This window comes from Stegostoma tigrinum, chromosome 7 (assembly GCF_030684315.1).
Source record: "Stegostoma tigrinum isolate sSteTig4 chromosome 7, sSteTig4.hap1, whole genome shotgun sequence".
Lineage (NCBI taxonomy): Eukaryota > Metazoa > Chordata > Chondrichthyes > Orectolobiformes > Stegostomatidae > Stegostoma > Stegostoma tigrinum.
The window spans coordinates 98,323,892-98,349,614 of record NC_081360.1 but is presented as its reverse complement, the minus strand read 5'-3'; the positions used below and the strand labels follow the sequence as shown (position 1 = coordinate 98,349,614).

General features: G+C 45.1%; 1 protein-coding gene across 1 annotated transcript in view; it reads right to left on the bottom strand.

The window, feature by feature from the left end:
• Positions 1-486: 486 nt before the first annotated feature.
• Positions 487-25,723, bottom strand: part of LOC125454291 (sterol 26-hydroxylase, mitochondrial) — a 57,280-nt gene continuing 32,043 nt past the window's right edge. The window contains exons 4-9 of the mRNA XM_059647548.1: positions 17,761-17,958; positions 15,535-15,698; positions 13,340-13,506; positions 6,307-6,388; positions 1,966-2,175; positions 487-1,215 (exon numbers count right to left, since the gene is read on the bottom strand). Of these exons, the coding sequence (XP_059503531.1) occupies positions 1,087-1,215; positions 1,966-2,175; positions 6,307-6,388; positions 13,340-13,506; positions 15,535-15,698; positions 17,761-17,958 (950 nt within the window). The 3' untranslated portion in view covers positions 487-1,086. The remainder of the gene's footprint in view (positions 1,216-1,965; positions 2,176-6,306; positions 6,389-13,339; positions 13,507-15,534; positions 15,699-17,760; positions 17,959-25,723) is intronic.

Below are 25,723 nucleotides of genomic sequence, written 5' to 3'. Positions count from 1 at the left end.
ACAGTGGTTTAGTGGTTAACACTGTTACCTCTCAGCACCAAGGACCCGGGTTCAATCCCATCCTCAGGTGAATGTCTGTGTGGAGTTAGCATGTTGTCCCTGTGTCTGCTTGGGTTTCCTCCTGCAGGCTAGGTGGATTGGCCATGCTAAATTGCCCTGAGTGTTCAGAGAGGTGTGGGTCATAGGAGGATGGGTCTGGGTGGAATGCTGTGAGGGTCAATGTGGACTTATAGGGCCGAAGGGCCTGTTTCCACACTGTAGGGTTTCTATGATGGTAATATTGGGGTCACTTTAGCTTTTGACAAGTTCAGTTGACCTTGGTGAATTATTCACATAGAGTAGGCTAATTTGAGGGCCCACCCACCTTTAAGGGCGGAAGGGCCTGTTCCTGTCCTGTAAATTTTCTAATGTGGTAGCTTCGCGGTGGGAAGATGGTGGGCTAGGCAACATCATTATTATTAGAAATCAGAAATCACATGACACCAGTTTATAGTCCAACAGGTTTATTTGAAATCACAAGCGTTCAGAGAGCTGCCCTTGATTAGGTGATGTCTAGAGCCGAAAGGATCCCTGCCAGACTGAGAAAGGGGCAGTGTCGGTCTTCCATAAGTGAGTGCAAATAAACCTGGTGAGATGAGATAGGACGGCAATGAATAGCAAGGTGATTTTATAGCAAATGTGTCAGTTCTTTCAGCAAGACAGGATACTGCCTGCGCTTGATGTAACCGTTGCCAGTGGGGAGGGAGAGGGAATGTTATAAGTCCATCAAACCTTGAACTGCCTCAACCCATAAAAACTCTAATTGCTGAAGCAGAAACTACAGAGGTGAAAGAGAGGCACCTCCAGCTGCAACAAGTTTAGAAGTAAGTCTTAGATCAGAAAAGCAATATCAAAAATACACCTATCCAAATGGGCACTCTCACTGGGACAGGATTCTAAGAAAGTCATAAAGGGCAGGAATGAGCAGAGAAACCCCTTGTGGGAATTTATCACACCCCCTCTCCAAATGTGGCCAAGGCTGGGTCCTCAACGCTGGGGAAAGACAGTGGGCCCAGTGAAAGAGGGTACAGCATTTGAAGCAAGCTTTCAGGCACCTGGGCACTTTCTATCGATGAGCTGCAGATTGATGGGGCTTCCAGGACAAAGCAGAGTCCTCGTCTTCGCCATCACCACTTTCCCTGAGGGGTCTGGCCTGATTTCGAAGAGTTTGATTACCTGAAGAGGGGATGAGAAGAAGAGAAAAACAAAAAAAGTTAGCAAGACAAAGTGAAGTCAGGCACTGATGAAGCTTTATTGAAGAAAGGGAATGCTGCATCTTATGATCCACAGTGTGATACTTAGTGTATTAACCTGTTCCACTAATCTTTCCACAGTCTGAGGTGTAGTTCTTGAAAAATCTTCAAACCTCCGTCTGATGCAGTCGGTGTTGGTACGAGGGAGTGCTGCATTGTTGGAGCTGCCAACTTTTTGATGAGTTGTTAAACTCAGGCCAACCATGCCTCATCACCACCATCCTCTACGAGTCTGTATGTGTGTGTGTGTCTGTATGTCTGTGCATGTGTCTGTACGTCTGTGTGCATGAGACAGTGTCTGGATGTCTCTGCTTGAGTCGATAAATCTGTGTGTGTGTCTGTCTGTATGTGTGTCTGTATGTGTGTGTGTGTGTATGTCTGTGTGTGTCTGTCTCTGTGCGAGTCTATATGCCTGTCTGTATGTCTGAACAATTATATGGGCATGTGACTGCGTGTATCTGTGTGTGTGTTGTGGATCCCATCCTCTCTCCTGCACCAGAGGCTAATTCAGATTCTCTATCGACCGCAACAACTCTTTTAATCATCTTGAACACCTAAATACGAACACCCGCTAAGCTTCTCAAAACAAGGAAATGGAGTGTGCTACACAAGCAGCCCTTCTAACTGAAACCTAACGTCAGTGTGATAGATCTGCTTGCTCACTCCAACCTACCCGTGAGATCACACTGAACATCTCCAGCTCTGCCACCCTCTTGCCCAGGCAGGTACGGGTACCAAAACCAAAAGGGATAGAGGCAAAGGGATGGTGCTTCTTCATCTCCTCTCCCTTCTCACGAAGCCAACGGCTTGGCTGAAAACTCCTCGACTGACTGAACTCGCTGTCTTCCTGAGAAACGGCGTAGTGGCACAGGTGGAAGAGGGTCTGCAGTGGAGGGAGCAGCAGTTAGCGCATCTTACAGGCAGAGAGCCTCAAGACTCGAAGCCACACATCACCCTCAATCCGTCGCAATATTTACAATCATTACTTCAAATAATGTACCTACACAGTCCCAAAGCACTCTCGAAGTGTGCACTGCAGGAAGTATGGCAGCAAGATCCCACAATGGCAAAAGCCTGATAATAATACACTTTGAGGAGATGCCATTTGAGATGAGGACACAGCAGGAACACTCTCCTCCTCCTCTCCCAGGTGCCAGGTGCTCTTTTACCCCTGCCCAAGAGGGTGGATGGTGCCTTCTTTTGATGCCTTATCTAATAAATGTCATCTTAGACAATGTACCACTCCCTCGGTAACGCACTGAGACTGTCAACCCCATATTACACATAAAAACCTCTGGCATGGGACTTAACCCCAGCACCTTCACAAAATGCGAAGTGCTTCAGGATGTCTCAAGGGAGTGCAGCGAAGGTTTAACAGGCTGATTCCAGGGATGGCGGGGCTGACAAATGAGAAGAGATTGACAAGGTTGGGATTGTTTTCGCTAGAGTTCAGACAAATGAGGAGGGGGGATCTCATGGAGACTTACAAAATTCTAACAGGACTGGACAGGGTCAATGCAGGGAGGATGTTCATGATGGTGGGTGTGTGCAGAACCGGGGGTCACAGTATGAGAATTCGGGGTAGGCCATTTAGCACAGAGATGAGACATTTTTTTCACCTGAACAGTGATGAGCCCGTGGTATTCATTACAGCAGGAAGCAGCTGATACCAAAACATTGAATGTATTCAAGAGGCAGCTCGATATAGTCCTTGGGGCAAACAGGATCAAAGGTTTTAGGGACAAAGCAAGATCAGGCTATTGAGTTAGACAATCAGCCATGATCGTGAGGAATGGTGGAGCAGGCTCGAAGGGCTGAATGGCCTCCTCCTGCTCCTATCTTCGATGTTTCTATGTCCTGAGGTTGTGCTAAAGACCTTGCAGTGAATTCAGCAAAATGATTTTCTCAAAGGCTGTTTACAATTGCATCCCTGTTTGAGCAGATTACCTTTAACCATTCGATAATAAGTGGCTGTAACTATTAAGATATGTGTTCCTTTTCAATGGGTGATATCTCAGTGGATACCTCCACTTGGTGTGTTATAGCAAGTTCATACATCAGCTAATGACGTAGAAATATAATTAAATGGAAAAAAAGAAATGAAATGAAAACAAGACATGAAATGGTGAATAATTAATGCAACCTACACCAGTACATGACTTAAAAGATATTAGTTTAACTTATTCAATGTTGATAGCAAAAGATAAAGTTGTCATAGCTCTACCAGACCATAGAACTGCCCTTTCATTAGGGAGAGACTGTTGACGATGATTTACCTGAGGGTCACCACCAGCTCACATGAGGGGAGAGATTGAGAAGGAGAGTCATTCATGGTGTGTGAATTGGACCCACACTGTTCGTGTCATACTACTTTGCAAACCAACTATCCATCTAATTCAACCCCAAAATTAATGCTAGAGATTTGTTCATTCATTATAAATTAGGACATTGCACTTTATTATCATTTTTTACAATGCTTTAAACTTTGAGAACTGTAATCATTTTGCATACGGTGGAAGGATTGCTTTCTACTGATTTAATGAATGGGATCAGTGAGAAGAAAAGCCATTCACTCATCAGAGAACATCCAGAATGTTTCTTCAACATCAGGGGGTGTAAAGACATCAGTCAATGTAGAGACTGATCATCAATAGGGACTGTAATCTATCTCTGGACGCACAATTGGTTCCAAAATCAAGGAATGAGAGATATCAGTCAGCATGCACTTATCTCCCTGGGTGAGACACTCTGAGAGATTGCAATGTACAGATATCTCCCTGAGAGTCACAGCTTCTGTGATCAAGAGGGTCTATGAAACACAAGTCTTTGTATAGCCATCTCCCTGAAAGGGAGGGTTTGAGAGATTCCACTGCATAGATCGCTTTCTGAGGGAAGGATGGAGAGATGGAAATCTTTACGCAGTTTGGGGGAGGCAATGGCCTAGTGGTATTATCACTAGACTATTAATTCAGGAAACTCAACTAATATTCTGGGGACCTGGGTTTAAATCCATGGCAGATGGTGGGATTTGAATTCACTAACAAATCTGGCATAAAAGGTCTAATGATAATCATGAAACCACTGCTGATTGTCAGGGGTAAGAAAATACTCATCTGCTTCACTAATACCCTTTAGGGACGGAAGTTGCCATCCGTACTTGCTCTGGCCTACATGGGACTCCAAACCCACAGCAATGTGGGTGACTCTTAACTGCTTTGTAGGCAATAAATGCTGGCCGAACCAGCAACGTCCATGTGTGGTGAGCAAATTTTTAAAAAGATATCTCCCTGAAGGTGAGGATCTGAGAGATTAATCTTTGTATAGATATCTCTTTGAGATGAGAGTTTGCAATTCAGAAGTCTTCATACAGACATCTCCCTGAACAAGAGGATTGGAGAGATTATAATGTACTGTACTATCTTACTGTGGAAGCGATTGAGAGACACCAGTCTTTAGAACATAGAACATAGAACAGTACAGCACAGAACAGGCCCTTCAGCCCACAATGTTGTGCCGACCATTGATCCTCATGGATGCACCCTCAAATTTCTGTGACCATATGCATGTCCAGCAGTCTCTTAAATGACCCCAATGACCTTGCTTCCACAACTGCTGCTGGCAACGCATTCCATGCTCTCACAACTCTCTGCGTAAAGAACCTGCCTCTGACATCCCCTCTATACTTTCCACCAACCAGCTTAAAACTATGACCCCTCGTGCTAGCCATTTCTGCCCTGGGAAATAGTCTCTGGCTATCGACTCTATCTATGCCTCTCATTATCTTGTATACCTCAATTAGGTCCCCTCTCCTCCTCCTTTTCTCCAATGAAAAGAGACCGAGCTCAGTCAACCTCTCTTCATAAGATAAGCCCTCCAGTCCAGGCAGCATCCTGGTAAACCTCCTCTGAACCCTCTCCAAAGCATCCACATCTTTCCTATAATAGGGCGCCCAGAACTGGACGCAGTATTCCAAGTGCGGTCTAACCAAAGTTTTATAGAGCTGCAACAAGATCTCACGACTCTTAAACTCAATCCCCCTGTTAATGAAAGCCAAAACACCATATGCTTTCTTAACAACCCTGTCCACTTGGGTGGCCATTTTAAGGGATCTATGTATCTGCACACCAAGATCCCTCTGTTCCTCCACGCTGCCAAGAATCCTATCCTTAATCCTGTACTCAGCTTTCAAATTCGACCTTCCAAAATGCATCACCTCGCATTTATCCAGGTTGAACTCCATCTGCCACCTCTCAGCCCATCTCTGCATCCTGTCAATGTCCCGCTGCAGCCTACAACAGCCCTCTACACTGTCAACGACACCTCCGACCTTTGTGTCGTCTGCAAACTTGCTGACCCATCCTTCAATTCCCTCGTCCAAGTCATTAATAAAAATTACAAACAGTAGAGGCCCAAGGACAGAGCCCTGTGGAACCCCACTCACCACTGACTTCCAGGCAGAATATTTTCCTTCTACTACCACTCGCTGTCTTCTGTTGGCCAGCCAATTCTGTATCCAAGCAGCTAAGTTCCCCTGTATCCCATTCCTCCTGACCTTCTGAATGAGCCTTCCATGGGGAACCTTATCAAATGCCTTACTGAAGTCCATATACACCACATCCACAGCTTGACCTTCATCAACCTTACTAGTCACATCCTCAAAAAACTCGATAAGGTTTGTAAGGCATGACCTACCCCTCACAAAGCCAGGTATCTCGTTGAAAATGAGGATCTGAGAGATTAGTCTTTGTACGGATTTCCCCTTAAAGAGGGGCTGGGAGACAGCATTCTTTTTTGGCCCCTGCACAGGGGGATCTGCAACAGCTACCTCCCTGAGACAGGGATTAGGAGAGCTCAGTTACTGATTGCATACACACCCAGAACCACTCAATGCAGAAGTAATCCAGAACTCTCAGGTGTGGAGCTGAGAGAGTGTCTGGATACAAGGGAGATTGGGGGAGCTCTTAAGTAAATTGCACCGCAACAGCTTTTCATGACTTTTATAACCAATACTAACGTTTTTAGGGAAGTAATATCCTCCAGCCACCACTTCTTTGTCCACAGCAACCCGACTATTACCGGGTACAACAGGATACATCCTACATCACAAGAGAGGACCAGGGTAAATTATCAAGTCAGCAATAAATCACTTTTTATTTCAAAATGAAGGAAGTGGAAAACCAAGTGCTGATGAGAGAGGTATCTACAGGATAATCTTATAGAGATGCATAAAGGAATATGGAAAAAATTAACCCAGAATATCTATTTTAAATGAAATTTTGCAGAAGGACTAAAAGGCACAGCTTCAAACAAAGGAGAGTTTTGGAAAATTGTTCTGGAAAAGGCCCCTTGACTCCTTGGGTGATATTAATTCACAGTCCCATTATGCGTCTCTTGTGATTTTTACCTTCGTTAATTTCAACAGAGTGAATTTTACCACGCGTCAGAATTAATTTAACCTGGAATAGATTTGCTAAAATAAGTCAGCACTAACCTCTCCACCCCCGATGAGGTTTGAGATTAAACCCCAGGAGAGGGGGGGGTCTCAGAGCTAAGATAAATGCCTTGAGAAATTGTACCCCATTAAAAAGGCAGATTTGACGGGCCTTCCGATCATATGTTTTCTGCTTCAATGCAGCAGGTGGCAAACACACGTTGGTCAGTTTTCTGCCACTGCATTTTCTTGTGCAACATCTTCACCTCTTGATCACACCCTTCCCTGTTTTTAAGCACATAAGAACCAGGAATAGGCCATCTGGCTCCTCGAGCCTGCTCTGCCATTCAATAAGATCATGGTTGATCTTTTTGTGACCTCAGATCCAATTACCCACCCTCTCACCATAATCCTTAATTGCCTTATTGTTCAAAAAATTAACTACAACCCACAAAAACTTGTCTATTCACTGTGTTTAAACCAAAACAGAATTACTCTTTTCCTGGGCTTAACTCACGTTTCCCAAGGACTTTGCAAAGGCTTGATTCTTCCAGTCTTCCTACTTCTATCTAAAATCTGGAGAATTCTAGATATTAATCAACCCATTCAGAGATGTTATTAGAGATAATGGCAACTGCAGATGCTGGAGAATCCGAGATAACAAAGTGGAGAGCTGGATGAACACAGCAGGCCAAGCAGCATCAGAGGAGCAGGAAGGCTGATGTTTCGGGCCTAGACCCTTCTTCAGATTTTCTGAAGACAAGTCCAGACCCAAAACATCAGCCTTCCTGTTCCTCTGATGCTGCTTGGCTTGCTGTGTTCTTCCAGCTCCACACCTTGTTATCAGAGATGTTTTTACACACCTTTGGAGCAGGTGGGACTTGAACCTAGGTCTCCTGGGAAAGATAATGTGGAGTGCCGGTGTTGGCCTTGGGTGGACAAAGTCAGAAACCATAGGACACCAGATTATAGTGCTCAGAGATTATGGGAACTGCAGATGCTGGAGAATCCAAGATAACAAAGCTCTCTGATGAAGGGTCCAGGCCTGAAACATCAGCTTTTGTGCTCCTCAGATGCTGTGTTCATCCAGCTTCACACTTTTACCAGATTATACTCCAACAGGTTTATTTAAAATCACAAGTTCTCGGAAGTGACGCAATTGCAGGTCTCCGAAAGCTTGTGATCTCAAGTAAATCTGTTGGACTATAACCTGGTGTCGTGTGACTTCTGACTTTATCCTGGGAAAGAGGTAGGGACAACACCACTGTGCCACAGGAGCTCCCGTCTGGAGGATTTTAAAATCCCGAGATCATTATCACAAAGCTACATATTGAAAGGCATGAAGGAAATAACATTGTCTGCATTAAAGATACTAACAAATAGCAAGATAGTACTAACAATGACTCATTGTGAATGGTGAAGAGATAGATCAACAGAAGTGCAAAAAATTGTAGGCAACTGGATTTGAACGTTGGCAAAGCTGAAGGTATTCGCTGAATAAATACCTTATGAATGACAAAAGGTTTGAGAGCCATAGAAAGTGCTACAGGGGTGAGGAATAAAGGGGCAATTAAATTCCACAAATAGTTAATGAAAATGCCTAATACATCTTTGGCCTTTAAATCTGAAGAATTGGGATAGAAGTCACATTTTAGGTACACAAGGCCATGGTTAAACAAAACATGGAGTCATTATGGGTACCACAGATTAGGCAGGGCATATTGGCCTTAGAGGGATTGAGGTTTAAGATTTATCTGAATGATACCTGGGTTAAGATACACAGATCAATTGCACAAGCTTAGGTGTTTCCCCTCAAAAAGTGGAAGTTTAAAGAGTGGTTCAGTCAAAGTTTGCAAGAAATGAATGGGAAATGAACGATAAGATAGACACTGAGAAACTATTTCTGCTGGTCAAGGCGTCCAGGATGAAGGGGTTTAGTTAAAAAGTTAAAGGGGTGAAACCTTTCAGGGTGAAATCTGACACACAAGGATGAAAGGATTAGATCCTGGGGTGAGGATATTGTTTAATGATGAGGGTCTGAGTAGAATGGGCTTATTTTTCTTGGAAACCAGGAGAATGAAAGGAGATCACATTAAAAGTACAAAATTTTCATGTTCAAAGTCGTTTGGGCTAGAAAATTCTGAAGACTTATAACTCTCAATGAAGAGATTTCTGCTCAATTAAGTCCAAAATATCTAATCCTTCATCCTGATCCCCTGACCTTAGGCTCTCCTTGAACCTCACAGCATCCACTGCATCAGGCCCTCAAAGAATTGTAGATACTTTTCCAAATCACCCTGTGTAAAGATGTGATTACACACCTCTACAGCAAGTGAGACTTGAACCCGGGCCTCCTGGCTCAAGGCAGGGACACTAACGCTGCTTTTGCTAACGCTGTTGGGGAGAGTTTAAACTAACGTGGTAGGGGGATGGGAACCAAATAAAGTTAATGGCCAGTAAGGAGGCAGTAACTAAATCCTGGAAGGAACTAGATAATGAACTCAGTGCGACTAAGGGGAAGAGTAGGCAGAGAGCAGGTGATGAACACAAAGGGACAGGTGGTCTGAGGTGCATTTGTTTTAATGCGAGAAGTGTAGTCAGTAAGGCAGATGAACTTAGGGCTTGGATTAGTGCCTGGGGGTATGATGTTGCTATTAATGAGACTTGGTTGAGGGGAGGGCAAGATTGGCAACTAAATATCCCAGGATATAGATGCTTCAGGCAGGATAGAGAGGGAGGTGAAAGGGGTGGAGGAGTTGCATTACTGGTCAAACAGGATATCACAGCTGTGCTGAAGGAGGGCACTACTGAGGACTCGAGCTGTGAGGCAATATGGGCAGAGCTCAGAAATAGGAAGGGTGCGGTAACAGTGTTGGGGCTGTACTACAGGCCTCCCAACAGCGAGCATGAGATAGAGGCACAATAATGTAGACAGATTATGGAAAGGTGTAGGAGCAACAGGTTCGTGATGATGGGAGATTTTAATTTTCCCAACATTGACTGGGATTCACTTAGTGTTAGGGGTTTAGATGGAGCAGAATTTATAAGGAGCATCCAGGAGGGTTTTCTAGAGCAGTGTGTAAATAGTCCAACTCGGGAAGGGGCCATACTGTACCTGGTGTTGGGGAATGAGCCCGGCCAGGTAGTTGAAATTTCAGTAGGGGATTGCTTTGGGAATAGTGATCACAATTCCAAAAAGTTTTAGAATACTGTTGGACAAAGACGAGAGAGTCCTAAAGGAAGAGTGCTAAATTGGGAAAGGCCAATTATAGCAAAATTTGACAGGAGCTGGGGAATGTGGATTGGGAGCAGCTGTTTGAGGGTAAATCCACATTTGATATGTGGGAGGCTTTTAAAGAGAGGTTGATTAGAGTGCAGAACAGACATGTTCCTGTAAAAATGAGGGATAGAAAGGGCAAGATTAGGGAACTATGGATGGCAGGTGAAATTGTGGGACCAGCAAAGAGGAAAAAGGAAGCGTACATAAGGTCTAGGCGACTGAAAACAGACAAAGCTTTGTAAGAATATTGGGAAAGTAGGACCAATCTGAAACGCGGAATTAAGAGGACTTAAAGGGATCATGAAATAGCTTTAGCAAACAGAGTTAAGGAAAACCCCAAAGCCTTTTATTTATACATAAGGAGCAAGAGGGTAACTACAGAAAGGGTTGGCCCACTCTAGGACAAAGGAGGGAAGTTATGCGAGGAGTCAGAGAAAATGAGTGAGATTCTTAATGAGTACTTTGCATCGGTATTCACTGAGGAGAGGGACATGATGGATGTTGAGGTTAGGGATAGATATTTGATTATTCTGGGTCAAGTCAGCATAAGGAGGGGGGCAAGTGTTGGGTATTCTAAAAGATATGAGGGTGGACAAGTCCCCAGGACTGGATGGGATCTATCCCAAATTTCTGAGGGAAGAAAGAGAGGATATAGCTTGGGCCTTAACAGATATCTTTGCAGCATTCTTAAACATGGGTGAGGTCCCAGAGGACTGGAGACTTGTTGTCCCCTTGTTGAAGAAGGGTAGCAAGGATAATGCAGGTGAATATTGACCGGTGAGCCTGACATCAAAGAACAAAAAGAACAAAGAAAATTACAGCACAGGAACAGGCCCTTTGGCCCTCCAAGCCTGCGCCGATCGAGATCCTCTGTCTAACCTGTCATCTATTTTCTAAGGGTCTGTGTCCATTTGCTCCCTGCCCATCCAAGTACCTGTCCAAATATATCTTAAAAGACGCTAACGTGTCTGCGTCTACCACCTCCGCTGGCAACGCGTTCCAGGCACCCACCACCCTCTGCGTAAAGAACTTTCCACGCATATCTCCTCTAAACTTTCCTCCTCTCACTTTGAACTCATGATCCCCTAGTAATTGAGTCCCCGACTCTGGGAAAAAGCTTCTTGCTATCCAACCTGTCTATACCCCTCATGGTTTTGTAGACCTCAATCAGGTCCCCCCTCAATCTCCATCTTTCCAATGAAAATAATCCTAATCTACTCAACCACTCTTCATAGCTAGCACCCTCCATACCAGGCAACATCCTGGTGAACCTCCTCTGCACCCTCTCTAAAGCATCTACATCCTTTTGGTAATGTGGCGACCAGAACTGCACGTAGTACTCCAAATGTGGCCGAACCAAAGTCCTATACAACTGCAACATGACCTGCCAACTCTTGTACTCAATACCCCGCCCAATGAAGGAAAGCATGCCATATGCTTTCTTGACCACACTATCGACCTGCGTTGTCACCTTCAGGGAACAATGCACCTGAACACACAGATCTCTCTGTTCATCAATTTTCCCTAGGACTTTTCCATTTACTGTATAGTTTGCCCTTGAATTAGATCTTCCAAAATGCATCACCTCACATTTGCCCGGATTGAATTCCATCTGCCATTTATCTGCCCAACTCTCCAGTCTATCTATATTCTGCTGTAATCTCTGAAGGTCCCCTTCACTATCAGCTACTCCACCAATCTTAGTGTCATCTGCAAACTTGCTGATCAGACCAAAAAAAAATTGCAAGGATGTTGCCAGGGTTAGAGGGTTTGAGCCTCAACATTCTGTGGGTTTCCAGTTCCCTGAAACTCAACTGGACTCGCTACATCAACACAGTGGCTGCAAGAACAGGTCAGAGGGTGGGAATATCGCAGTAACTCGCTTCGTGATTCCCCAAAGCCTGTCCACCATCTACAAGGCACAAGTTAGGAATGGGATGGAATACTCCCCACTTGCCCGGATGGGTACAGCTCCAACAACACTCAAGAAGCTTGACACCATCCAGGACAAAGCAGCCTGCTTAATTGGTACCACATCCGCAAACATCTACTCCCGCCTACACCAATAAACATCAGTAGTTGAGTACTGTCTACAACATGCACTGCAGTGACTCACCAAGGGTGCTGAGATAATCCCTTCCAAACTCGGAACCACTTCCATCTAGAAAGGCAAGGACAGCAGATACAGGGGAACACCATCACCTGCAAGTTCCCTTCCTGTCCTAACTTATATCACCATTCCTTTAGTGTTGCTAGGTCAAAATCCTGGAATTCCCATCCTACTATCATTATGGGTCAACCTACAGCACATGGACTGCAGCGGTTCAAGAAGGCAGCTCACCACCACCCTTGAAGGGTAACTAGGGACGAGCAATAAATGATGGCCAGCCAGTGATGCCCACATCTCACAAGTGCATATTAACAAAATTCAAAGACAGCAGATGATGGGGATCTAAAATGTGAAGAAAAAGTGCTGGAGAAACTCAGCAGATCTGCAAGCATCTGTGGAGAGTGAAACACCTTAAAATTTGATGTCCTTCTTTGGAGCTCCAATCCAGATTAATGAAGTGAGATTCCCTGCAGTGTGGAAACAGGCCCTTCGGCCCAACAAGTCCACACCACCCCTTGAAGCATCCCACCCAGACCCATCCCCATATAACCCACACCCTCCTGAACACTACGGGCAACTTAGCATGGCCAGTCCACTTAACCTGCACATCTTTGGACTGTGGGAGGAAACCAGAGCACCCGGAGGAAACCCACGCAGAGACAGGGAGAACGTGCAAACTCCACACAGACACTTGCCCGAGGCGGGAATTGAACCCGGGTCCCTGGCGCTGTGAGGCTGCAGTGCTAACCACTGAGCCACCGTACCATGATCTTGTCAAATGGAAACTGAAAGAACAGTGGATGTGGAAATCAGAAACAAAAATGGAAGTTGCTGGAAAAGCTCAGCAGGTCTGGCAGCATCTGAGAAGGAAAAAATCAGAGTTAACGTTTCGGGTCCAGTGACTCTTCCTCAGAACAGAGGAGGAGGTTCTGAGCAAGGGTCACCAGACCTGCTGAGCTTTTCCAGCATTTTCTGTTTTTGTTTCGTTGAATGGCTGGCTCAAGGGGCCGAATGGCCTCGTCTTATTCCTGTGTTTTGCTATAAGATTAAAAAGGAAGCGATCCTGGTATATGAGGGATATGAGCCCCTCTCCACCACCTCCCAATTCCTCAATGTGAGAAAACATCTTTTCTGCTTCATATAAGCCAGGGATCCCAGGGTCACTAATGCCAGAGAAGCAGCAAGACGCAGCAAGAGAGAAGCTGAAAACAGAGGCAGGACCCTACCGAAGAGTCTCTTTGGCCACTGCCTTCAAGAATGGCATGTTGGCAAAATCTTTCGCTTCCGGGATTTGGTCTCCGGGGCAAACACTGGTCACTTCTTCATAGAGCTGCTGTTGAATGGAGGGATCCCGAGCCAGATTGTACAGGATCCAAGCAGTCGTGTTGGAGGTCTGCAAGACAGGAGTGGTTTGCTACATTGTAAACCAACAGAGCTTGAGAAGATATCCGGTGCCACAGATTACAGAGTTAAGGTAAAGCTTGCACTGTGTTAAAATGGAAAGGGAATTCTCTATGATCCCAGTAGGAGGAGCTGTGTGCCTATAGTTCAAAACACAAGCATGTTCTATCAGCTGAACACAACGCAAACAGAACTTGATACAGCACAGATGGAGGCCTTTTGGCCCACTGACTCTGTGCCAGCTGTCCCAATTCACTTAGTGCTTTTCTCTTGTTCCCCATTAACCTGCACATCCTTAATTTTCAGTTCACAATGTTTTATTTGCACATTTGCCACATTTGCCTGTACTGAGGTGTCAGTCATTACGATACACCAGTGGAAAATGAGATTATAATAGGAACAGGATCAGGCCATATATTTAATTTATTTAATAAGTTATTTAATAAAATCAGAATAAATCTTCCAGCATCTGTCCCCCCACCACCCCATTCTCTAAAATGCCATCGATCCAGTTTTGAATATCCTCGATTCAAGGTTTTTAGACCTGACAATGCCAAAGACTTAAAGCTCTCACAGTGAAGAGTTCTTCATCTGAATCCCATATGTCCAACCTCTTATCTTGATCCCCTAGTTCTAGAGCCCCACCCCCAAGTAAGGGGACAGCAGTGTCATACTACCTACCCTGTCATGCCCCCAGTAAATTGAAAACTTCCAATTAGATCCTTTCATACCTTTCTAAACTCCAGAGCATATTGGCCCATTCGCTCATCCCAGGAATCAGATGAATACAACTATTTGCACCCCCTCCAAAGCAAGCTCTATTTTCTTTGGATGTGGAGACCAAAAGTGTATGCCAGATGCAGTTTCATCATTAGCTAAATCATTGCAGGAAGTGATAATGGGAACTGCAGATGCTGGAGAATCCGAGACGACAAGGTGTAGAGCTGGATGAACACAGCAGGCCAAACAGCATCTCAGGAGCAGGACCCTTCTGATGAAGGGTCTAGGCCTGAAACGTCAGCTTTCCTGCTCCTAAGATGCTGCTTGGCCTGCTGTGTTCATCCAGTTCTACACCTTGTTATCTCTCATTGCAGGAAGACCTCTTTGCTCAATTCCAGCCCCTTTGCAATAAAGGCTGACTTAGCATTTGTCTTCCTGTCTACTTCCTGTCGTCATGCACTAACTTTCTGTGAATTTTAGAATGTCTGCAGTGCAGAAAGAGGCCATTCAACCCATTAAGTCTGCAGTGACTCTCCAGAGACCATCCTAACCAGGCCCAGCAACCACCGCACCCTGCCCCCACCACAACCCTGTATTTACCAAAGTCAACCCACCTATCCTGCACATCGCTGGGTCCTATGGGCAACTTAGCAAGGCCAATCAACCTAACCGGCACACCTTTGAAATGTGGAAGGAAACCAGAACAGCCAGAGGAAACCCATGCAAACACAGGAAGAATATGCAAACTCCACTCAGACACTCACCTAAGGCTGGAATCAAACTTGGGGCCCTGGCACCAGGAGGCAACATTGCTAACCGCTGAGCCACCGCGCTACCCATTTTGTACAATAGCATCACAAATCCCTGTAAACTACAACACCTATGAGTCTCTCTCCATTTGAAAAAGTAAGCTTCTTTCTACATCGCTGGAGGTCTCATAACAAATGCATACAATTCCATTAAGAAATACACAATTCCATTCCATAAGCATGCCCCTCAGTGCGATCGAGCTTATTACAAGCAGCTAAACACACTCATCATTAAATATCTCAGACATAGTAATAACTGCTGATGCTGGAATCAGAAATAACATAATGCTGGAGGAACACAGCAAGCCAGGCATCAGAGGAACAGGGAAGTTGCTGAAATTGCTAAAGGGTCCCAAACCGAAATGTCAACTTTCCTGCTCCTCTGATGCTAATTTTCTGAAGAAGTTTTCTGACCCAAAACATCAGCTTTCCTGCTTCTCTGATATTGTCTGGCCTGCTGTGTTCCTCATTATTAAATATCTTATTCTTACGGTGTCCACTGCAGCTAACAGGAGCTCACACAGGCTGCCATATATTTCGAGAGGAGTCATCTTGGTATTGGCTAGTAGATATGTGAGGTACTCTCCGTCTACTGGATAGCCCTTCTCAACGTGCTCCTGCATCTCGCTCATCTTCTTGTCGACAAGCTTCTCAGCTGAAAATTAAGAAAATAATGTTGACAATTAATGTGATAAGCAGAAGTACTTTGCACTCAGAGGCTTGGGCGGAGAAGAGGTTGTGTTCCAGAGTCTGGAGTGCACTGCCTAGAAGACTAGGAGACACAAAATAAAACCCTCATAGCTTTCTTGAAAACCAACCCTAACAGCTCGGCCACTTCAGAGGGCAGTCAAGAGTCAACCACATTGCTGTGGGTCTGGAGTCACATGCAGGTAGCAGATTTCTTTCCCTAATGGACATTAGCAATTCAGATAAGTTTTCACGATAGTCAATGAATGGCTTAGGGTCAACTATCTCTCAGTTCCAGACCGTATTAATGAAATCCAAATTCCACCAGCAGCTGTAATGGGATTTGAACTCATGAACCCCAGGTTTACTAGTCCAGTGACGTACCCAGCAGAACGTCATTTATAGACGCTCAAGCCAACCAGTACAAACAAATTAGGTGGAAGTTAACTCTGTATCTCCTGACGCTACCATACTAGAGCCCATACCACTGTTACAGTGCAGGGGCAGCAGTCCTAATGACTCTCCACATACCGTTTGGTTTGTTCCCTCTGGGGGAAATTGGCAATTCAGAAGGTGTAAAAGTGTCAATTTGCCAAGATTCCATTGTGTATAATTTCCGTGTGATCATATCAGCAGTGCCAACTTTGTGACAGGATGATTTCAGGATTATAAACCCTGGAGTTTAGAGCAATGAGGGGTGGGGGTCTTGTAGAAACCTATAAACTTCCAGTAGGGCTAGACAAAGTAAACACAAGAAGGATGTTCCTGATGACAGGGGAGCCCATGCCAACCAGATATGCTAAATTCATCTAGTCCCATTTGCCAGCATTTGGCCAATATCCTTCTCAACCCTTCCTATTCATGTGCCCATCCAGATGCCTTTTAAATGTTGTAGTTGGACCAGCCTCCACCACCTCCTCTGGCAGCTCATTCCATACACACACCACACTCTGTATGAAAAAAATACCACTTAGGCTCCTTTTCAATCTTTCCTCTCTCATGTTATCCCTCTGCCTCCTAATTTTGCACTCCCTTACCCTGGGAAAAAGATCCTGGTTATTCACTCTATTCATGCCGTCACGATTATACAAACCGCTATAAAGGTCACCCCTCAGCCTCTGGTGCTCCAGGGAAAACTGCCTCAGCCTATTCACCCTCTCCCTGTAGCTCAAAACCTCCAACCTGGCTACATCCTTGTAAATCTTTCTGAACCATTTCAAGTTTCTCTACATCCTTCCTGTAGCAGGGAGACTAGAGTTGCACACAGTATCCCAAAAGTGGCCGAACCAATGTCCTGTACAGCCAAAGCCTGACTTCAGTGCACTGACCAATAAAGGCAAGCATACCAAACAACTTCTTCATCATAAATAAAAACCAAAAGAACTGCGGATGCTGCAAATCAGGAACAGAAACAAAGTTGCTGGAGAAGTTCAGCAGATCTAGCAGCATCTGTCAAGAAAAACAGTTCTGAGGAAGGGTCACTGGACCGAAAATTTAACTGTATCTCCTTCACAGATGCTGTCAGACCTGCTGAGCTTTTCCAGTAACTTTGTTTTCGTACCTCCTTCACTATCCTGTCTACATGCAACTCCACTTTGAAGGAACTATGAACCTGTACCCCAAGGCCTCTTTGTTCAGCATCACTCCCCAGGACCCTACCATTAAGTACTTAAGTCCTGCACTGATTTGCCTAATCAAAATGCAGCATCTCACATTTATCTAAATTAAATTCCATTTGCCACTCCTCAGCACATTGGCCAGTCTGATCAAGATCCCATTGTACTCTGAGATAATCTTCTTCGTTGTGCACTACACGTCCAGTTTTAGTGTCATCTACAAACTTACTAACGTACCTCCTATGTTCACATCCAAATCATTTACATAACTGACAAAAAGCAGCAGACCCAGGACCAGACCTGCTGAGTTTCTCCAGCACTTCCTGCTTGTAGATCAGGATATATTTTTGTTCATTTTCACAGAATAGAGTAAAAATCTCACAAATGATGCGACTTCAAATAGCTTTGTCTTACTGATGTAAAAGATGTAGTCCCACGCTGCTACAAACTGTTTCCACAGCGATAAATAGGGCCACAAAGATTTCGGAAAGAAGATAACAATGGAAGAGAAGTGGAACATTTCAAACACGGCCTTGATGAATTTATCCGTTTCCTCGGGAACATGTTCTTCCAGGCACCCCATTCTCGTTTCAAACAGTATTGTGCAGATCGCTGGGAAAAGCAAACCAGAAAAAAAAACCATCACTTGATTGCTGTACAGCAAGAATATTTGATTTATTATTGTCACAAGTACCTCGGTACAGTGAGAAGTTTTGTTTTGTCTGACCATATGTGCATTAGGGCAACAGAACAGCGAGGAATGAAATGTGACTGCTGCCGAGAAGGTGCACAGAGTGAGATTAATATTTAAACTTGAGAGGTCCATTCAGAAGTTTAAATACTGCAAACAGTTTTGGTCTCCTTATCTAAGGAAAGTTACACTGCCATTGGAACATAGGAATAGAGTAGGCTGTTCAGCCTATTTAGCCTTCCCCACCCTACAGTATGTTTGTGGTTGATGGTTGACTTCAATGTGTTTTATTCACCCCATCCCTGTAATGCTGTATGCCACTGGCCATCAGAAATTTATCAATGTCTGCCATTCAGGCAGCAGCAGCGGGAGCGGTGAGAGCGAGGACCAGGAGGCTGCCGGGAGGGAAGTTTCCCATTTAAATACCTCCTGGAATCAGCGGCCTTCATTTTTGCAGCAGCAGCGGGAGCAGTGAGTCCGAGGACCAAGCGGCTTCCGGGACTTCTTTTCGGCAGTGAAGCTGAGTGGGAGCAGTCGAACTGCACTTTCGGAAGTGAGTGAACTGATATATTTGGGCAGTGGCTGAGGAAGTTGTGAATAGCATGTTCAGCAAATTGGTCGCACCGCAGATGAGGATTGCTGAGGGAGAAAGGGAATGGGTGACCAAAAGGCAGAGAACAAGCAGGAAGGCAGTGCAGGTGTTCTCTGTGGTCATCTCCCTCCAAAAGAGGTATTCCGTTTTGGATACTGTTGAGGGAGATGGTTCACCAGGAGAAGACAGCAGTAGCCAGGTTCATGGCACCGTGGCTGGCTCTGCTGTACAGAAGGGCAGGAAAAAGAGTGGAAGGGCTATAGTCATAGGGGATTCGATCGTAAGGCGAGTAGATAGTCGGTTCTGTGGTCAAAATTTAGACTCACAAATGGTATGTTGCCTCCCTGGTGCACGGGTCAGGGATGTCTCAGATCGACTGCAGGACATTCTGAAGGGGGAGGGTGAACAGCCAGCCGTCGCGGTGCAGATAGGCACCAATGAAATAGGTAAAAAATGGGGTGAGGTCCTACAAGCAGAATTTAGGGAGTTAGGAGCCAAGTTAAAAAAAGTAGGATCTCAAAAGCAGTAATCTCAGGATTGCTACCAGTGCCACGTGCTAGTCAGAGTAGAAATGAAAGAACAGGCAGGATAAATGAGTGGCTTAAGAGATGGTGCAAGAGGGAGGGGTTCAGATTTTTGGGACATTGGGACCAGTTCTGGGGAAAGGTGGGACCATTACAAATCAGCAGGTCTACACCTGAGCCGGACTGGAACCAATGTCCTAGGTGCTGCTTTTGCTAACACTGTTGGGGAGGGTTTAAACTAATGTGGCAGGAGGATGGGAGCCAAATGAGGAGGTTAGTGGACAGTAAGGAGGCAGTAACTAAAGCCTGTAAGGAGCTAGATAATGAATTCAGTGTATCTAAGGGAAAGAGTAGGCAGACAGTAGATGATGAACTCAAAGGGACAGGTGGTCTGAGGTGCATTTGTTTTAATGCGAGAAGTGCAGTAGATAAGGCAGATGAATTTAGAGCTGGGATAAGTACCAGCGAGTATGATGTTATCATTATTACTGAGACTTGGTTGAGGGAAGGGCAAGATTGGCAACAAAATATCCCAGGATATAGATGCTTCAGGTGGGGTAGAGAGGGAGGTAAAAGGGATGGAGGAGTTGCATTACTGGTCAAAGAGGATATCACAGCTGTGCTGAAGGAGGGCACGACTGGGGACTCGAGCAGTGAGGCAATATGGGCAGAACTCAGAAATAGGAAGGATGCAGTAACAATGCTGGGGCTGTACTACAGGCCGCCCAACAGCGAGTGTGAGATAGAGGCACAAATATGCAGACAGATGATGGAAAGATGTAACAGCAACAGAGCAGTGGTGATGGGAGATTTTAATTTTCCCAACAATGACTGGGATTCACTTAGTGTTAGGAGTTTAGATGGAGCAGAATTTGTAAGAAGCATCCAGGAGGGTTTTCTAGAGCAGTATGTAAATGGTCCAACTCGGGAAGGGGCCATATTGGACCTGGTGTTGGGGAATGAGCCCGGCCAGGTGGTTGAAGTTTCAGTAGGGGATTACTTTGGGAACAGGGATTACAATTCCATTTGTTTTAGAATACTGTTGGACAAAGACGAGAGTGGTCCTAAAGGAAGAGTGCTAAACTGGGGGAAGGCCAACTATAGCAAAATTCGGCAGGAGCTGGGGAATGTGGATTGGGACCAGCTGTTTGAGGGTAAATCCACATTTAATATGTGGGAGGCTTTTAAAGAGAGGTTGATAAGAGCACAGGACAGACATGTCCCTGTGAAAATGAAGGGTAGAAAGGGCAAGATTAAGGAACCATGGATGACAGGTGAAATTATGAGACGAGGAAAAAGGAAGCATACATAAGGTCTAGGCGACTGAAAACAGACGAAGCTTTGGAAGAATATCGGGAAAGTAGGATCAATCTGAAATGAGGAATTAAGAGAGCTAAAAGGGGTCATGAAATATCTTCAGCAAACAGTATTAAGGAAAATCCCAAAGCTTTTTATTGATAATATAACATTTATTACATAAGGTGCAAGAGGGTAACGAGAGAAAGGGTTGTCTCACTCAAGGACAAAGGAGGGAAGTTGTGTGTGGAGTCAGAGAAAATGAGTGAGATTCTTAATGAGTACTTAAGGGGCAGCACAGTGGCTTAGTGGTTAGCACTACAGCCTCACAGTGCCGGGGCCCCAGGTTTGATTCCAGCCTCGTGCGAATGTCTTGGCGGAGTTTGCACATTCTCCCCATGTCTGCGTGGGTTTCCTCTAGGTGCTCCAGTTTTCTCCCACTGTCCAATGATGGGCAGGTTAGGTGGATTGGCCGTGCTAAATTGCCTGTAGTATTCAGGGGTGTGTGGCTTATAGGGGGATGGATGTGAGTGGGATGCTCCAAGGGTCACTGTGGACTTGTTGGGCCGAAGGGCCTGTTTCCACACTGTAGGGATTCTATGATTCAATATTTGCATTGGTATTCACTGAGGAGAGGGATATGACGGATGTTGAGGTTAAGGATAGATGTTTGATTACTCTAGGTCAAGTCACCATAAGGAGGGGATGAGTGTTGGGTAACCTAAAAGGCATTAGGGTGGACAAGTACCCAGGTCTGGATGGGATCTATCCCAGGTTACTGTGGGAAGAAAGACAGGAAATAGCTGGGGCCTTAACAGATATTTTTGCAGCATCCTTGTGCACAGGTGAGGTCCCGGAGGACTGGAGAATTGCTAATGTTGTCCCCTTGTTTAAGAAGCAGGGATAATCCAGGTAATTATCAACTGGTGAGACTGACGTCTGTGGTGGGGAAGCTGCTGGAGAAGATACTGAGGGATAAGATCTATTTACATTTAGAAGAAAATGGACTTATTAGTGATAGGCAGCATAGTTTTGTGCAGGGAAGGTCATGTCTTACAAACTTAATAGAATTCTTTGAGGAAGCCATAAAGTTGACAGATGAGGGAAGGGCTGTGGATGTCATATACATAGACTTCAGTGAGGTGGTTGATAAGGTTCCCCATGGCAGGCTGATGGAGAAAGTGAAGTTGCATGGGGTCCAGGGTGTACTAGCTAGATGGATAGAGAACTGACTGGGCAACAGGAGACAGAGAGTTATAGTGGAAGGGAGTTTCTCAAAATGGTGAACTGTGACCAGTGGTGTGCCACAGGGATCCGTGTTGGGACCATTATTGTTTGTGATATATATAAATGATCTGGAGGAAGATACAGATGGTCTGATTAGCAAGTTTGCAGATGACACTAAGATTGGTGGAGTAGCAGATAGTGAAGGGGACTGTCGGAGAATGCAGCAGAATATAGATTGGAGAGTTGGGCAGAGAAATGGTACACAGAATTCAATCCAGGCAAATGTGAGGTGATGCATTTTGGAAGATCCAATTCAAGAGCGAACTATACGGTAAATGGAAAAGCCCTGCGGAAAATTGATACACGGAGATATCTGGGTGCTCAGGTCCATTGTACCCTGAAGGTGGCAATACAGGTCAATAGAGTGGTCAAGAAGGCATATGGCATGCTTTCATTCCTCAGACTGGGTATTGAATACAAGAGTTAGCAGGTCATGTTGCAGCTGTACAGGACTTTGGTTCAACCACATTTGGAATACTGCGTACAGTTCTGGTCACCACATTACCAAAAGGATGTGGATGCTTTGGAGAGGGTGCAGAGGAGGTTCACCAGGATGTTGCCTGGTATGGAGGGTGCTAGCTATGAAGAGTGGTTGAGTAGATTAGGATTATTTACATTAGAAAGACAGAGGTTGAAGGGGGCCCCTGGCTGAGGTCTACTAAATCATGAGCGGTATAGACAGGGTGGATAGCAAGAAGCTATGGAATTGTGGGAGATATAGCTGTTTGGATCGGAAATTGGTTTGCTGAAAGAAGACGGAGGGTGGTAGTTGATGGGAAATGTTCAATCTGGAGACCAGTTACTAGTGGTGTACCACAAGGGTCGGTGTTGGGTCCGCTGCTGTTTGTCATTTTTATAAATGACCTGGATGAGGGCGTAGAAGGATGGGTTAGTAAATTTGCAGACGACACTAAGGTCGGTGGAGTTGTGGATAGTGACGAAGGATGCTGTAGGTTGCAGAGAGACATAGATATGCTGCAGAGCTGGGCTGAGAAGTGGCAAATGGAGTTTAACGCAGACAAGTGTGAGGTGATGCACTTTGGTAGGAGTAACTGGAAGGCAAAGTACAGGGCTAATGGTAAGATTCTTAGTAGTGTAGATGAGCAGAGAGATCTCGGTGTCCATGTACACAGATCCTTGAAAGTTGCCACCCAGGTTGACAGGGCTGTTAAGAAGGCATACAGTGTTTTAGCTTTTATTAATAGAGGGATCGAGTTCCGGAATCAAGAGGTTATGGTGAAGATGTACAAAACTCTGTGCGGCCGCACTTGGAGTATTGCGTACAGTTCTGGTCACCGCATTATACGAAGGATGTGGAAGCTTTGGAAAGGGTGCAGAGGAGATTTACTAGGATGTTGCCTGGTATGGAGCGAAGGTCTTACAAGGAAAGGCTGAGGGACTTGAAGCTGTTTTCATTAGAGAGAAGAAGGTTGAGAGGTGACTTAATTGAGATATATAAAATAATCAGAGGGTTAGATAGGGTGGATAGGGAGAGCTGTTTTTCCTAGGATGGTGATGGCGAGCACGAAGGGGCATGGCTTTAAATTGAGGGGTGAAAGATATAGGACAGATGTCAAGAGGTAGTTTCTTTACTCAGAGAGTAGTAAGGGAATGGAACACTTTGCCTGCAACGGTAGTAGATTCGCCAACTTTAGGTACATTTAAGTCGTCATTGGGTAAGCATATGGACATACATGGAATAGTGTAGGTTAGATGGGCTTGAGATTGGTATGACAGGTCGGCACAACATTGAGGGCCGAAGGGCCTGTACTGTGCTGTAATGTTCTATGTTCTATTAAGCTTTTTCCCAGAGTGGAGGACTCAATTACTAGGGGTCACGATTTCAAAGTGAGAGGGGAAAAGTTTAAGGGAGATATGCATGGAAAGTATTTTATGCAGAGGGTGGTGGGTGCCTGGAACATGTTGCCAGTGGAGGTGGTAGAGGCGAGCACGATAGTGTCATTTAAGATGCATCTAGCCAAATACATGAATGGGCAGGGAGCAGAGGGATATAGATCTTTGGAAATTAGGTGACAGGTTTTGATAGAGGACCTGGATCGGTGCAGGCTTGGAGGGCAAAGGGTCTGTTCCTATGCTGTAATTTTCTTTGTTGTTTGTTCCTTTGTTCTTCAATATACTCAAAGACTGAGCCTCCACAGCCCACTGTGATCAATAATTCCTAAGGTTTGCAAGCCTCTGAGTTCAATTATTGGAAGCAAGTTGATCCCAGGCTTGGGGGGGATTTATTTTGTGATGAGGTGATCTTGCTGAAACAGGTAAGATTCCAATGGAGCTTGGTGGGGTAGCTGTTAACAGAATGATTGCTCTCATGAGGGAAACTAGAATCATGGGCTACAGTATCAAAGTAAGGGATCTCCTTTTGAAGACTCCTTTTTTAATTCACTCATGGGATGTGGGCATCACTGGCTAGACTGGCATTTATTACCTGCCTCTAGTTGCCCTTATGAAGGTAGTGATAAGCTGCCTTCCTGAATGGCAGTTCTTGTGCTGTAGGTAGAGCCACAATCTCATTAGGGAAGGAATCCCAGGATTTTGACCCAGCGACAAATGAAGGAACGGCGATATATTTCCAATATTTTCATGAGTGTCTTGGACGGAAACTTCCAAGTGATGGTGTTCCCATGTAACTGCTACCGTTGCCCTTTTAGGTGGAAGTGGTCATTGGTTTGGAGGGATCTTTGGTGAAATTCAGCAGTGCATCTTGTAGATAGTACACACTGCTGCTACTGAGCGTCGGCGGTGGAGGGAGTGGATGCTTGTGGATGGTGTCAAGTTTCTTGAATGTTGTTGGAACTTCACCCATGCAGACAAGTGGGGAGTATTCCATCACACTCCTGACTTTGGCCTTGAAGATGGTGGTCAGGCTTCAGGGAGTCAGGAGCTGAGTTACAAGGCAATTGTAGCCTCTGACCTATAGCCGCTGTGTTTATGTAGTGAGTACGCTTGCATTTCTGGTCAATAGTAAACCCCAGGAAGTTGATAGTAAGGGATTTAGTTACGGTAACATCATTAAATGTCAAGAAGCAGTGGTTAGATTGTGTCCGTTTGGAGATGGACATGGTCTGTGGTTTATGTGGTTGGGAATGTTACTGAGAAAATGCATTGCTTCTCTCAGAAGCTTGTTAAGTCTTTGGAATTTTCTGGCACAGAGCAGTGAGAGTGAAGTTTTATAAAGGAGTGAAGAGTTATGTGGGGAAGTGTAGTAGTCAAGGCCACAAACAGATCATGATCTTGTTGAACGGCAGGCTCAGTGGGGCCAAATGGTCTATTCCTAATCCTATTTCTCATGTGCAAACACATTACCATTTGTAAGATAATAAAATGTGAGGCTGGATGAACACAGCAGGCCAAGCAGCATCTCAGGAGCACAAAAGCTGACGTTTCGGGCCTAGACCCTTCATCAGAGAGGGGGATGGGGGGAGGGAACTGGAATAAATAGGGAGAGAGGGGGAGGCGGACCGAAGATGGAGAGTAAAGAAGATAGGTGGAGAAGGATCTCTGATACCATTTGTAAGAGCTTGCTGCATACCAATGTGTGCCATGTTTTCTACCTCACAACAGTGACTACACATCACTTTGGCATCTCCTGAAGATTGTCAGTGAAAAGTTTAAAAAACAATCACGACAATAGGGGGAACTGAACCCAGGTCACCTGCGTGTGGTCTAATCCCACTGTCTCTCTAATGCCAGACTAGTGATTTTTCATTTTAGTTCTGGGAGAATACTGGAAAACTGAATTGAGGAATGAATCACAAAAAAAATGGCAGCTGCCTTTAAGTCTGGAAGTTCGAATTACACTGTGTATTTGTAACCTGCAACTGTGGGCGACACGTTGCCAGGGAATTACATTCAGTTCCACCCTTGACTGACAGCTTATGTTTGTGTTGTTGTCTCCATGGGCTTCCGCTGGGTGCTCAGGTTTCCTCCTGCAGTCAAAAATATGAAGGGCTACAGGGATTTCGAAAT